Source organism: Podospora pseudocomata (assembly GCF_035222375.1).
Source record: "Podospora pseudocomata strain CBS 415.72m chromosome 1 map unlocalized CBS415.72m_1, whole genome shotgun sequence".
NCBI classification, from domain to species: domain Eukaryota; kingdom Fungi; phylum Ascomycota; class Sordariomycetes; order Sordariales; family Podosporaceae; genus Podospora; species Podospora pseudocomata.
Genome location: NW_026946363.1, coordinates 3,284,460 through 3,296,432, shown reverse-complemented (window position 1 = coordinate 3,296,432; position 11,973 = coordinate 3,284,460). Strand labels below are relative to the sequence as shown.

General features: G+C 52.8%; 2 protein-coding genes across 2 annotated transcripts; both read right to left on the bottom strand.

Moving 5' to 3' along the window:
- Position 1: 1 nt before the first annotated feature.
- Positions 2 to 4,702, bottom strand: QC762_112350 (uncharacterized protein). The gene is made up of 2 exons (XM_062885653.1): positions 1,870 to 4,702; positions 2 to 1,805 (listed from the first exon to the last, which is right to left on the bottom strand). The coding sequence occupies exons 1-2, from the start codon at positions 2,959 to 2,961 to the stop codon at positions 585 to 587; spliced, it is 2,313 nt and encodes a 770-aa protein (XP_062748638.1). The 5' UTR covers positions 2,962 to 4,702; the 3' UTR covers positions 2 to 584.
- A 763-nt stretch (positions 4,703 to 5,465) lies between these two features.
- CHS3_1 (Chitin synthase, class 3) lies at positions 5,466 to 10,869 on the bottom strand. Its single transcript, XM_062885652.1, has 3 exons — positions 9,888 to 10,869; positions 6,556 to 9,803; positions 5,466 to 6,493 (listed from the first exon to the last, which is right to left on the bottom strand). The coding sequence occupies exons 2-3, from the start codon at positions 9,797 to 9,799 to the stop codon at positions 6,048 to 6,050; spliced, it is 3,690 nt and encodes a 1,229-aa protein (XP_062748637.1). The 5' UTR covers positions 9,800 to 9,803; positions 9,888 to 10,869; the 3' UTR covers positions 5,466 to 6,047.
- Between the last annotated feature and the right edge of the window lie 1,104 nt (positions 10,870 to 11,973).

Sequence of the window (11,973 nt, the reverse complement as noted above, 5' to 3'; positions counted from 1 at the left end):
GTTACACTGCTCGGCGAACCAGCCGCTTGATATGTATTGCTCTTTACGCGTATCCGAAGAAAGGTGTGAGTGAGACTGAGTAAAGAGAAACGGGGTATTGCCCGATGAATGGTGAAGCCAACAGAAGATGAAACGGTGGGAAAATAGAAAAATAAAAGTGGAAAGTACAGATGCATAGTATAGTATGTTATGCCTTAGCCTTCACTCCTCACAGCTTCCTCAGTCCCCAACCGCCTTCTCACATGATACGGTGGCTTGTTATCGTTACACGTCCAAAACCATCGATGATTTCCGCTTAACACTCACATGCTCAATGATCCCCGAACGCTCAGACAGCATCGACATGGGACTTCGTTGCGTCATACCCCCTCATTTCTTCCCATCAATAACAAACAGGAAGAAGAATAACATCCAAAAAGAAACCCCCCCCAAAAAGGTATATGTGAAAATGCCGAGGTCCTCAGCCAACCGTCCGTCAATGTCCAAGGTATCATTCCACCAAAAGCTATTTCCTTCAGTCGCCCAGTTGAATCATGCAAAATGAGTCCGTCTCTAAACCAACAAAGGCAGGGCCAATATTATAATCAGAACGGTTCGATATCGAACTGCGCCGCCGCCTTCCTGTACCTCTTCGTCGAGCTCCCTTTCCTTCTTCTGTCTTCTGTGAACATGGACTCGGGCCAGTCATAGCTACCGCCTCTGTGATGCCGGAGAGGGTGCTCTCCAAGACGGACTGGCTTACCATTGTCGTCCTCCGTCTGGAAGACTGACTCGTCTCCAAGCCCACACCGTTCCAGTTGCAGCAACCCTCCACGATCACGGTCACAGCACAAGACCATTAAATCTTGACCGCCGTTTGCAAAAGTTACACCGCCGATTTCGCTAAACACATCCAACGTCTGCTTGGAGCGGAACGTCTGGGCATCGATGATGTTGATAAAGTCGGCTTCCTCGGCCGCCACGAGGACTCTCTTGCCGCTTCCCACTGGCGAGAATCTCAAGTTTCTCGCCCCGGCCATCTGCATTCGAATCGTACAGAGGGGAACCGAGGCGCCTGAGCTGTCGGTCAAGTACCTGGCATCCCATATTTTGACAGACTTGTCTTGGAACGCCGTGGCGATGGTCCAGCCGTCGTCCGCCCAGTCACAGGCGAAGCCGAAATCGTGGTGGCCCGAAAGTTCACGGAGGACCTCTGGTTTGCCGTCTGGAAGTGTTGATTCAGCCGCTGTGATGGTCACGTTTAGCGTGTCGCCCACCATGACACGCAACCGCTTGTCTGGTGACAGCGCTGTGCAGTTCAACGGGAAATCAAAGTTCTCGCAAGAGAGCCAAGTCTCAGTGGCGATGTCCAGCGTCCGAAACACCATGTCATTTGAGGCGAAAGCTGCCAACGGCGACGAGGATGACCGCGCCTGGTGGACCTGGACATGGTTCGTGATACCACTGAGATGGGTGGTGATAGTTCCGGTGTGGCAGGCCTTGCTCTCGGGCTCATTCGAATCGAGATGGCGGAGGGTATACTCTCCAGTAAAGCTACCCGCCACCAGGACGCCATGGTCGGCGATGAGGGTCGATATCTGTGATCCGGCGGTGTCGCTCAGTTTCACAATCGGGCGGGCTTCGCCCGAGATGGGATTTAGTTGCTGTATGGAGTTGATGCTAGGATAAAAGACCCGTGAACGCGAAGTGCTTCCTAACAGATAGCGAAGCTGAAAGTGGGCCAAGTTCACATTACGCCTGATATTCATCCGGCGGAACCGAAAGAAGCTTTCCCTTTGTGGGAGCATAACATCAAGCAGATCGGGCTGTGGTCACCAGGTAAGTTTGGAGTTCATCATCAATACGAAGCGGCGGAAATGGGGTACTCACAGTCCACTTGTCTGAGCCTGGTATGTTAACATAGTTGTTGTAAGTGAGCAGCCGGCGTTCCCGTGCTTCTTTTCTCAGCACCCCCATATCGTCCCAGTCGACACCCTGAAAGTCGCAAATATCGCCCTGAAGATCATCGCGCTTGACACATGTCGGCTCGGCGGAGACAAATTCTTTGATTTTGTCTGGCCATGGAGCTCGCCCGCGGACCAAGCCTTGCAGCATGTTGCTCTGTCGTGTCCAGTTGTGCAAAAAATCAGCCAGGCCGTAATTGCTGGGCCTCAAGGTCCCTGAGTTGGGATTCGAGAGAGCAACAGGGTGGTCACCCTCGAACCAAGTTGTCATCGCATGGTGCATCATGGGTGGGTTGGGAGCTGGTGGAGGTATTGAATGGAATGAAGCCGCACTCATATAATCAACCATCGTTGTTTCTACTGGTGGCTGGCCGTCATAAAAGACATCATCCCCACTCTGGAGTGACGGCTCGGGACCGCTGATGGAACCAGGCGGGCTGTTGTCCAGCCCGTCATCTTCTTCATGGCTCGAATACTCGATCCCAGCGTCGGTGTCGCTCGCGCTTTCAATATCCATGTCGTGAGAGAGCAGGTTCAAGACGTCTGAATAGTGATTCACCAACGGGGTTCCAGCACCATCCGAGAAGTCACTCTCTTCGGACAGATACAGGTCGGGATGGGGTGGGACGTCTGAAGGCTGTGGTGGGTGGTTATGAACAGGAAAGTTATATGGGTCGTTATAACATAGGTTCTCGTCCAGGTAGTTGTCCGAGCTGTGGTCCCCGTTGTTGTCGTCTTCGTCGTCGTCTTCCTCATCAAGATAGATTCCGTCCCCGTCGTCTTCCTCCTCCAAGTCATAGGACGAGTCCTCTCCCTCGTCGTCTGCCTCGTCAGGGGCGTATGTGGTGGTCAACTCTGGGCGAGAGGTATAGTGACTGGTTGATGGAAAAGCAATAGTGGCCTGGAAAGGCTCGGTGGACTGGGCAAGAGAGACAAAGGTCTGGTTGATGAGACTCCCAAGCCTGCGGGGTTGGGTAGGTGAGGAAGCAGTGCCCAAAATGGATTTTCGAGGCCGCATGGCTGCCAGAGTGGATGGCGCGTCGTCTTGGGTTTTGAGGGTTGGGAGCAAGGCGTGGTCACCTGGGGTGCATCGGACAGACGCCAGCAGCTGCCTTTGCTTCTGCCGTGTCGTTTCTTTGTCTTTTCTGATCTCACTTTCTCACTTTTCTCACATTTGCTGCTGCAAGTGTCTTGTTGCTTTTTCGGCCAACTGGGAGGATGGGCGGGTCCAGCGGCAGACCCAGGACCCTAGCCTCAAGATTCACGCTCACCGAGGTGGGGGGCGTTGAGTGCTTCTGCTGGCTTCGATTGGAACCCTGGGACGTGTGTGGCAGCTGCATGTGTGCATCGATCAAGTCGTCGATGGCGTCCTCGGCTGTCTGGGGGCGTTTCCCACCAAAATGTGAGGTGGTTCGTTGTAAGTGAGGTGCCGCGTGTGAGTTGTGAGCGAACTGAGTTGAGTGAGGTTCAGGTTCAGGTTCAGGTTGCAGGTGCCGGGGCCCTGTCTCCCCTGGCCAGTTGGGTTGCCGTTAAAACAACACACAACCAGTGGGGTGGGGTGGGGTGGGGTGAGGGGTGGGAAGGATGGGGCGGGGCGGGAGAGAGCGGGATGCGCACTGAGTGGCCGCTCTGCGGGGACCGGGTTGTGCGTTTTGGGGGATATTGAGCAGCTCTTGACACATTCAGAACAGACAAAGGAAACACTTCTATTGTTTTAGCCCTGCAGCCTGTCACGCTACTACCTCATGCTTCTCAGTCAGGTAAACATGCAACTCTGCCTACCTGTTCTTCTCTCAAACCAGCCGCAAAAAGAAAACAAGAAACAGGAACAAGAATTACTCCATACATAGGTGTCCCCCCTCGGTTCGCTGCATCATCCTCCCGTGCTGGGCCATGTCGCCAGCCACCCTCGAGTCGGGATATGGGATCTGGTTCGCCCGCAAGACCCAGCTCTCTCCCATCTGGGTTTGGGCAACGAAAGAGCTGCATGCGGGGTGCACGCTCGAGCTCATCATGCCTCATCTCCAAGGACCCGAGGGGGGCGTGCTCCTATCCCCTCATCCATCTCAAGTTGTTTCCTGACAGAATCCGTCGCCTCGCATCTCCCAAACTCGTCGTCGTGCATGCTTCTTTGCATCGTTCCCCTTTCCCCCAGTCTTCAGATTTTGCCTCCCGTCCCCATCTCTCTTCATGCGCCAACTTCCTGATTCAAGATTCGGCACCGCACACTGCTCACCCCAATCGAGCCTGGTCATGCACCCATCCCCCTTTCCGGTCGGTGTGTGTAAACTCCCATCGTCTCCTCCACGAATCCCGAGAAGTCTGACTGGTCATATTTCACACTCCCGGATGCCCATAACATGACGAATTCTTCACCGGTGCGGGAACCGCGGCCACCCTCTTTTCCATCCCGGCTTCGATTGTGAACCTCGACGTCCATTTCCCTTAACCTATCTCATGTTACCGCCGGCCTGTCTCGGATTCGCTTAACATTCAAGAAAGCAGGACATGGCTTATCCAAATCTCGCGTCTCTCGCTCAATCAGAAATCGATATATCAGACACATACACTCACTCGCACACCACAAATACACACAATAATAGCTGACTGATCCAACCTGAACGGAACAGCCGAGCAACACACACACACACAGCCAGTCCCCCTCCCACCGGACCAGACCCCCGTAAGCCAACCCCCATTGCAACCATACTCTATCATAAACTCTGCAAAAGGGCTGCTGCTGCCAGCCTTACACAAACACCCACCTACCTCAACAGCAGATCTTGACCGCGCACTACACAGCCCAGTCCATACTACTCCTGTCACCAGTCCACCTACCCATCCAAGTCAGGCAGGTAAAACAACAGCCGCCAAAGTACATATACACACCTACCGATCGTATTTCGAAAACACCTGATGAGCTGACTAGATCTTGACCAACGTTACACCAATAAACCCCCCTCCCTATTCTGTATCCCACACACACTTTTTCTCTCTCTCTTCCACCTAATAACCCGCCACCAACACCCACCAAAACCTCTCTCTACATACATACATACATACCCGTCTGACATGAAAAGCCCGTAATGACTGACCCTCCGCCACGGGGAAGGATTTCCCCCAATAACACACCACAACCCATATTTAATAAGAAAATAGGAATTCGGCTTCACCGAGGTTGATGTCGGTAGAAGATCATACCGAGGTTGGTGTGTATGTGTGTGTGTGTGTGTGTGTGTGTGTGTATGTGTGTGTGGAGGAAGAAAGTCATGTATGTCTGCTGTGTGCCCCCTATTAGATTTGTCGAACTCTTGACGGTTGGTTGGTTGCCTTGTCATATTCTCATGAATGCTCTCTCATTCCCAAAAAGCAAGAAAAAGCATGATCCACATACATTCATCATAATAATCACTCTCATCCAGCCGGGACAAAACCTTGATATATAACTTCTGAATTATAAGGGCCTCTCTCCTTTACTAAAAAAGAAAGTAAGCCGTCATCATAATACAGCCCCTCCCCCCTCCCTCTCGAACATCCTATATACAAAACACTCACCCAAACTTGTAAACTCTCCTCTCCGTCTCTCTCCCCAGTCATCACAACCCCCGCCCCCAAAAAAAAAAAAATTTTATTTGGGAAAGCCATTCAAAGCATACGTCGTAACCACCAGATATCTTTAAAGCCTCCTCTTGTTAAAGAAAAGACAACAAGAACCGCCATATATATCCCCCATCTCTAATAACTTGATATCATGGGATAATACAAAGGAAAGCGTGAAAAGGAAAAGAGAAAAAAAAGGGTGAAAAAAGTAGTGTGATGAATTCCAGTTGGTGATGATTAGGGGTTTAGGGTTCAATCAATAGGGAAAACAGCACACAAAAATTAACACCAAGCCTCCCCAATCGGGCTCTCCTCTCCAATCCCATCCATACACAAACAAAAAAGAAGCAAATCACACAGCCCCCCATCACGCTGCACCGACGAACCGCCAAACAATCGCAGTCGTCTTTTATAAATCAATAGTCTTCTTTTCGCTGAAAATGAAATCATGTCCAAACAACAATCGACACCTCTGGTAAAAAGCCATAACCGTAGGTTTTTTTTTTACACGTCCGAATAGTAGTCGTCATATGGCCCATGCCCGTGTGGATGCCCCTGCAGCGGTTGTTGTTGTTGGCTACCGCCGGCAATGTTCTCGCTTGATGCCCAATAGTTGGCTCTGATTCTGCGGTCGCGCTCAAACTCGGCCCACCTCTTCATGGTGATCTTGCTGCTGTCGAACTCGCCCTCATACTCGATGCCAGCCTTCTTCGTCTTTTCGCCAGCCGTCTTTCGAGTGTCACCCCACGAGAAGTCGTCAAACTTCCAGAATGCGTATGTCGGGAGTACAAAGTTCCAGATGGGGAGTGAGAAGAGATAGATGATCATCCAGACGACATAGGACCAGCTATGGGCTGTCACGACGATGAGAATAGCTGGTAAGCCGAGAATGAGACCAAGAAGAATGAGGGGAATAATCTGAGGTGGCGAGTTGACGATCGAGATGATAACTGAGCAACGACATTAGCATGCAGCATAAACTATAGGAGAGAGGTACTTATGATCAACTTACCAACATAGAAGGTAAAGGCAATGGCGGCAGGCAGCACAAGAGTACCGATGAGTTCGATGAAGACGACAAACTGCATACTGAAGCAGAATGTTCCACACAAATCTCTGACAAGAACAAGTTCCATCAGGTTGTGAATGGTCGAGTTGATCCAGCGACGACGTTGAGAAAGCAGGACCATGAACTCATCAGGAACCGTAGTTTTGCAGACAGCCTGGGGGACGAAGACTTGCTTGCGCTTGGGGAAGGTGCGCAGCATGAGCGTAGAGAGGTAACGATCTTCACCAAGCAGCAGAAGGTTCTTCTTGTGAAGCGTATCCACGACGTTCTCCGAGTAGTGCTCAACAACGTCAGGGTTGGCCAGGATGGGAACCCAGTAGTTTTGAGCTCCTTTGGGAGCCTTGATGCGGTACATGCAGAAACAACCGGGAAGACAGGTGACACCACCAAAGACCGATTCGAATGACTTGGCGAGATGATGCGAAATAAAGTACTCGAAAACCTGGATGGCCGATACCCAGCTTGCTCGCTTGTTGGCAATCTTGGTTTCACCGCACAAGCCCATGATATCGGGATCCTTGACCATGGCAGAAATCATGTGGGTGAGACTGTCGGGGAAAACCTTGGTATCGGCGTCCACCATCAGAACGATCTCGTAGAAATCAGGAGAGATGCCCGTGACCCTCCACAAGCCGTTGAACATCTCGTACTCCAGTTCCGTCATACGCTCATCGAACATAACCTTTTGGAGGAAGGACATCAGGATGATCTGACTGTCCCGCTTGCCGCGATTACCAGGCTTTGACTTCACGGCTTCGTCAGGGGTGCCGCACTTGACCACGACCATCATGGGGACACGCTGTTGCTTCTCCGTCGGGATGATGGAATCGGCGCCATAGTCGTAGAATCCAGCATAGATCTTGGCCATATTGTGTCGCTTGGCGCCGCTGGCTACCGCCACGTAGGAGAAGGCTTGGACCTGATCAGGAGGGATGACCTCGTCTTTCATCATGCGCAAAACGATCTCGGGAGTCGAGTATTGTTCACCCTTGCCCTTGATGATACCGTCGCAAATAACGAGAATCACCTTGTGGCTGTTGGGATAATCAGTCATGGCGATCGAGTCCAAAGTTGTGCGGATACCAAGTTCACCCTCCGAATAGGCTGTAACCAAGCAGATCGCATGAGCGAGCGGGAAACCATGGGGCATCCAGTCGGACGGCGGTTGAGCAACCACACGCTCGTGAATGAATCCTTCCTTGAACCCACCAGGGCCAAAGCCTTGGTCGCTGGGAGTGCCGTTAGACGTGTAGGGGTCGGATTTCAGGAAGCTGGACCGGCTGTCGTTACCATGCCGGTACACAGCGTTCGGGCTGAGGAGCTGACCCGCGGCACTCTGCACTCCCATGGTTGTAGGGACCGAGGACTTGCGCTGGGAACGGTCTACGCTATACACAGCCGAGAAACGAGAGGTAGTAGGCAAGAAGGTGCTGCTGCGTTTGCTCTGACGGTCGGAAGAGCCGTTAACACTGCTTCCAGCCTCGCCGGGGAACCGCGGTGGAGCCCGATAGATGTCCTCCGTCCAGTCCTCGATCTGTTGCTGCCGTTTGCGGGGGTCGGATGATTGTGAGGTCTTGCTCGCACCGTAGGTTTTGCTTATGAACCACTGGAAAATAATGGCAAGAACGAACCTTGCGAGAACAACCGAAAGAATCAGCACGAGCGAACAATACAGAACAACCTTGGACGCGATGCATCCAACAGTGTCCGTATCGACTGTTCCGACCTTGATGAGCTCCTCGAAACATTCGGCATTCCGCTTGTCACCGGACGACTGGAAAGCACGGGTGATATCGCGGCCCCGAATCGCCTTGTTTGCAGCCGAATCACGGTTTCTGAGCTCCTTGAAGCGGTCAGGGTAGGTGACCTGTGTATCGTTGAACCAGTTGAGCAGATCCAGGTCCAGTACATTGCCAGAGTAGACAACAAGATTGCGAGAGCTATTCTTGATATCGTCCCAGGTAAAGTACACATCGGCGGCACCGGACAGCTTCAGGTAGAAATCATCTCTCGAGCGAGCGGTGGTGTGGCAGGCGTAGCCGAGATAATACGGAATCGTCGTATTTGGCTTTGATGATCCATCCTGGTTGAAAGTCGTGCAAGGGAAATACCAGCCTAAATTGCCATCATCAACAGGGACGTCAGACCCGGGGGCGGGGTTAATCAGTCCTTTGCATTTTCCATTGACGTTTTGAAACAAGAAGCTGCCATCTTTTCCGCCGTGCTTCTCGGGGAGATCGAAGAGGACGTTGGCGCCATTTCCATCAAGGCGGCGGGGAATGCCCTCGGCGGGAGGGTGGTGGGAGGATGCAAGGTCGTAGGCGGAGCCGTGGAAAATCATGTAGCCCGCGCCAACTTCGTTCACGCGCAAGCGGAGAGGTGGTTTGCCACAGACAACCTGCGTAAAGCCGAAGGTGAGAAAACCGACAACCCCCATAATAAACAAGATGATGCTGATCAGTCCCATCTTCTCCCTCCAAGCCCTCTGCTGGGCCTTAGCCGGCATCCCGAAGCACTTCAGAACAAAACCTGGGCACCAGAACGTGATGATGGCGCAGTAGATATTCCAAAGACTTGGTGGGCTCATCTGCTCCACATGCTTCTTCTTCTTGTTTCCCTTGCTGTCCTTGGTGATTTTGCCGTGCCTCGCCCCACTCGATCTCCGTCTTGATCGGGTCGTCTTTTCCGCATCTGCATCGCGGTGGTGTTTCGAGTTCCTTTTCTTTCTCGGCGGCGATTCGTCTGACCGCGTCTCCTCGTTCCTGGAACCAGTGTTGGACAGGTCGGTGGTTCCCTCCAAGTCTTCGGCGATCGGATCGTTGCCGGTCGAGGACGGTAGGGTGGCCATGTTGGCGGCATGTTTGCGGTAGTGGTAGTTTGGGTGGTCTTTGCCTATTCTGTTTCGTTCGGGTCGGATAAGACTGCGTTTGCGTTGAAAGGGAGACTCGGGGGCAGGTGGCGCATCGCCAGTCGGCGATAACGGGGTTCTCTCTATTTCTGTATTAGGAGACTGTATAGTCTCGGCGAAGGAGGAGGCTGATGGCCCACGTTGATGGTGTGACTGGCCGGCGACCGGGACGTACCCGGCCTCGATGTCTGCCGGCCGTTGGCGCCGCGAGGGCGTGTGCCGGTAGCTGTGACGCTCCTCATAAGAGGGCTTCGCGCCCGGCCGTTCGGGGAGGGACATGGTCCTGGTAAGCGCAAAGTAATGTTAGCAAAGCATTCCATCATTGTGGACTCGCGAACCGCACGCGCGATCAGACGGGGGACTTCACCCTATGCAGGAAGGGTTCTGCTGTCCAGCGCGTCGGGGGACGGACTTGCAGCTTGTGGACAATGGAACGAATGTCGAGGAGGCCAACAAATTACAACCCAATGTCGTTCGAGATCAGGACTGCAAAAAGTGCTTGCATTGCGATTGAAAACAACTTACACAAGACTTGTTGTCAAAAAAACGGGAGGCTGAGCCCGGCAGGATTTTGGTTATATTGGCGGCCCAGCTTCTGGCCAGTGTCCACTGCTTGCGACTGCAGCGGGCGGGGAGGCGCTGGGTTTCTCAGGAGACGGAGATGGCGGGCGCCAGCTGGCCACCAAAAATCAACTGCCCGGGATGCCAAGAAATGAACAGCAGCAAGGTTGGAAGAGGTCCGTAAAAAGATGGAAGCGGCGCAGACTTGTTGCTCCCCTAAGCTTTCCAAGGCCGTTGGAAAGGGGGCCCCCTTAAAAGAGACGGACACAGGCACGAAGAGCTCTCGACGACGGTCCGGTAGAATCCAGCTGAGGTTTCAAACGGCAGGACAACGGCAGGATAAACAACCCACGCCAATACCGGGCGTTTCGAAAGCTCGTCGGATCGATCTTTGGCAAGTGGGAGATTCGACGCAGGCGGATTGGATGGCAGGCAATTGGATGCTGGGCCCTGCAGCTCTCGGACTTTATGGCGGTTGGCGGTTGAGCAACCAAAACAAGCGACAGAGCCAAACGAAAGACGAAAGGTGAGGCGGGCCTTCTGAGGGCTTGACGAGAAACTGGAAGAGAATCGGGAGTCGCGATTGATTTCCTTTTGCTTGCACTTTCAGGCCAGGGGAGTGCCCGGCACCGTGCATTCCAACAAACCTCGTATGTTTTCTCACTGTGGCTGCCCTTGGCTGGCCCTTGCTGCGCTGAGCCACGCGGGGAATTTAGATCGTCGAGGGGTTAGGGTTATACTAGCATAATGCATATGTCCCGCTGACAGAAGGACCAGGGGAAATTGCACGAACCCTCAACTCTCGCTTCTGCCAGATGAAAGGGGGACTAGTCGCGATCAAGATGGAATCAGTAAGCTGCCCGAGAGGTTACGGATACAGGCACAGTCATCACATCAGGATTCTATTATTTGTGCATAGTGTACAACTGTGTATCTTGTTGAGGATGGTGCCCGAACTGGGGGTTGCCATGGAAGCAGACTTGTCACAGAATCAAGAAAGTCGTCAACATCCAAAAACCTGCTTTGTTGTTGTTGTTGTTGTTTGTCTCTGCTGGGCTTCGGAGGGAGGCTCTCGTGTTGGCATTTTTGGCAACTTTAACGTTTGATTGCACCAGAGGCGGCGCCAAGCCCATGGGCCCCCACATGATCTGATCAACCAATCAAGCCCGCATAGTGTCGCACTAAAATAAACCTTTGGGTGACATCAGCAGCATCTTAGCCTGTGCCTGCCCTCGGCAGCGTGCATGTCGAAGAATGCGATGCCATGCAACCACTTACCCTCTTGCGACCACCATGCGAAGTTCTACCGAAAGCAACAGTTCTCCTTGCAATGATTTTACTTGGTGTTGATGCCGTGAATGCCGGTGGTCGGTGGTCGGTACCTAGTGACCGGTGGCTGGTGGCTGGTGGCTGTTCACGGAACGCTCCGCTCCAACCTCGTGTTAGAGACACGCGGGGTAAAAGTACAGTGAGCCAAACACAACCTCTGGCACTATTTCCCATGAGACGTCCCCTCCATCGACGATACCGGGCCAAGGCGGGAGCAGCTTGGAGTCTGGAGGTCGAGCTCTGCTGTTCTGTGGCGTTCTTCATGCTCATCTAGGTCTGGGTGTGATGCAGGAGCAGTCTTTTCCCGGGATCAATCCCCCCGCGTCCAGGTTTGCTGCCGCTTCCAGGTTTCAGATCACAAGGCTATATCAGGTTTTGAGAAGTCTCCTATGAGCCAGGAAAGAAGAAGCCATAAGTTGCGATATGGAATGGGCGTCATCGCGATATATCTGCGACAACTTACAACTGGAGTACAACCGACGTATATGTCTCCGACAATCCCGTCCCCATGGCCGTGTCCCGGTTGCTCGGTTTGTCCGATGGTGTCTGTAGAAACAAGCAAC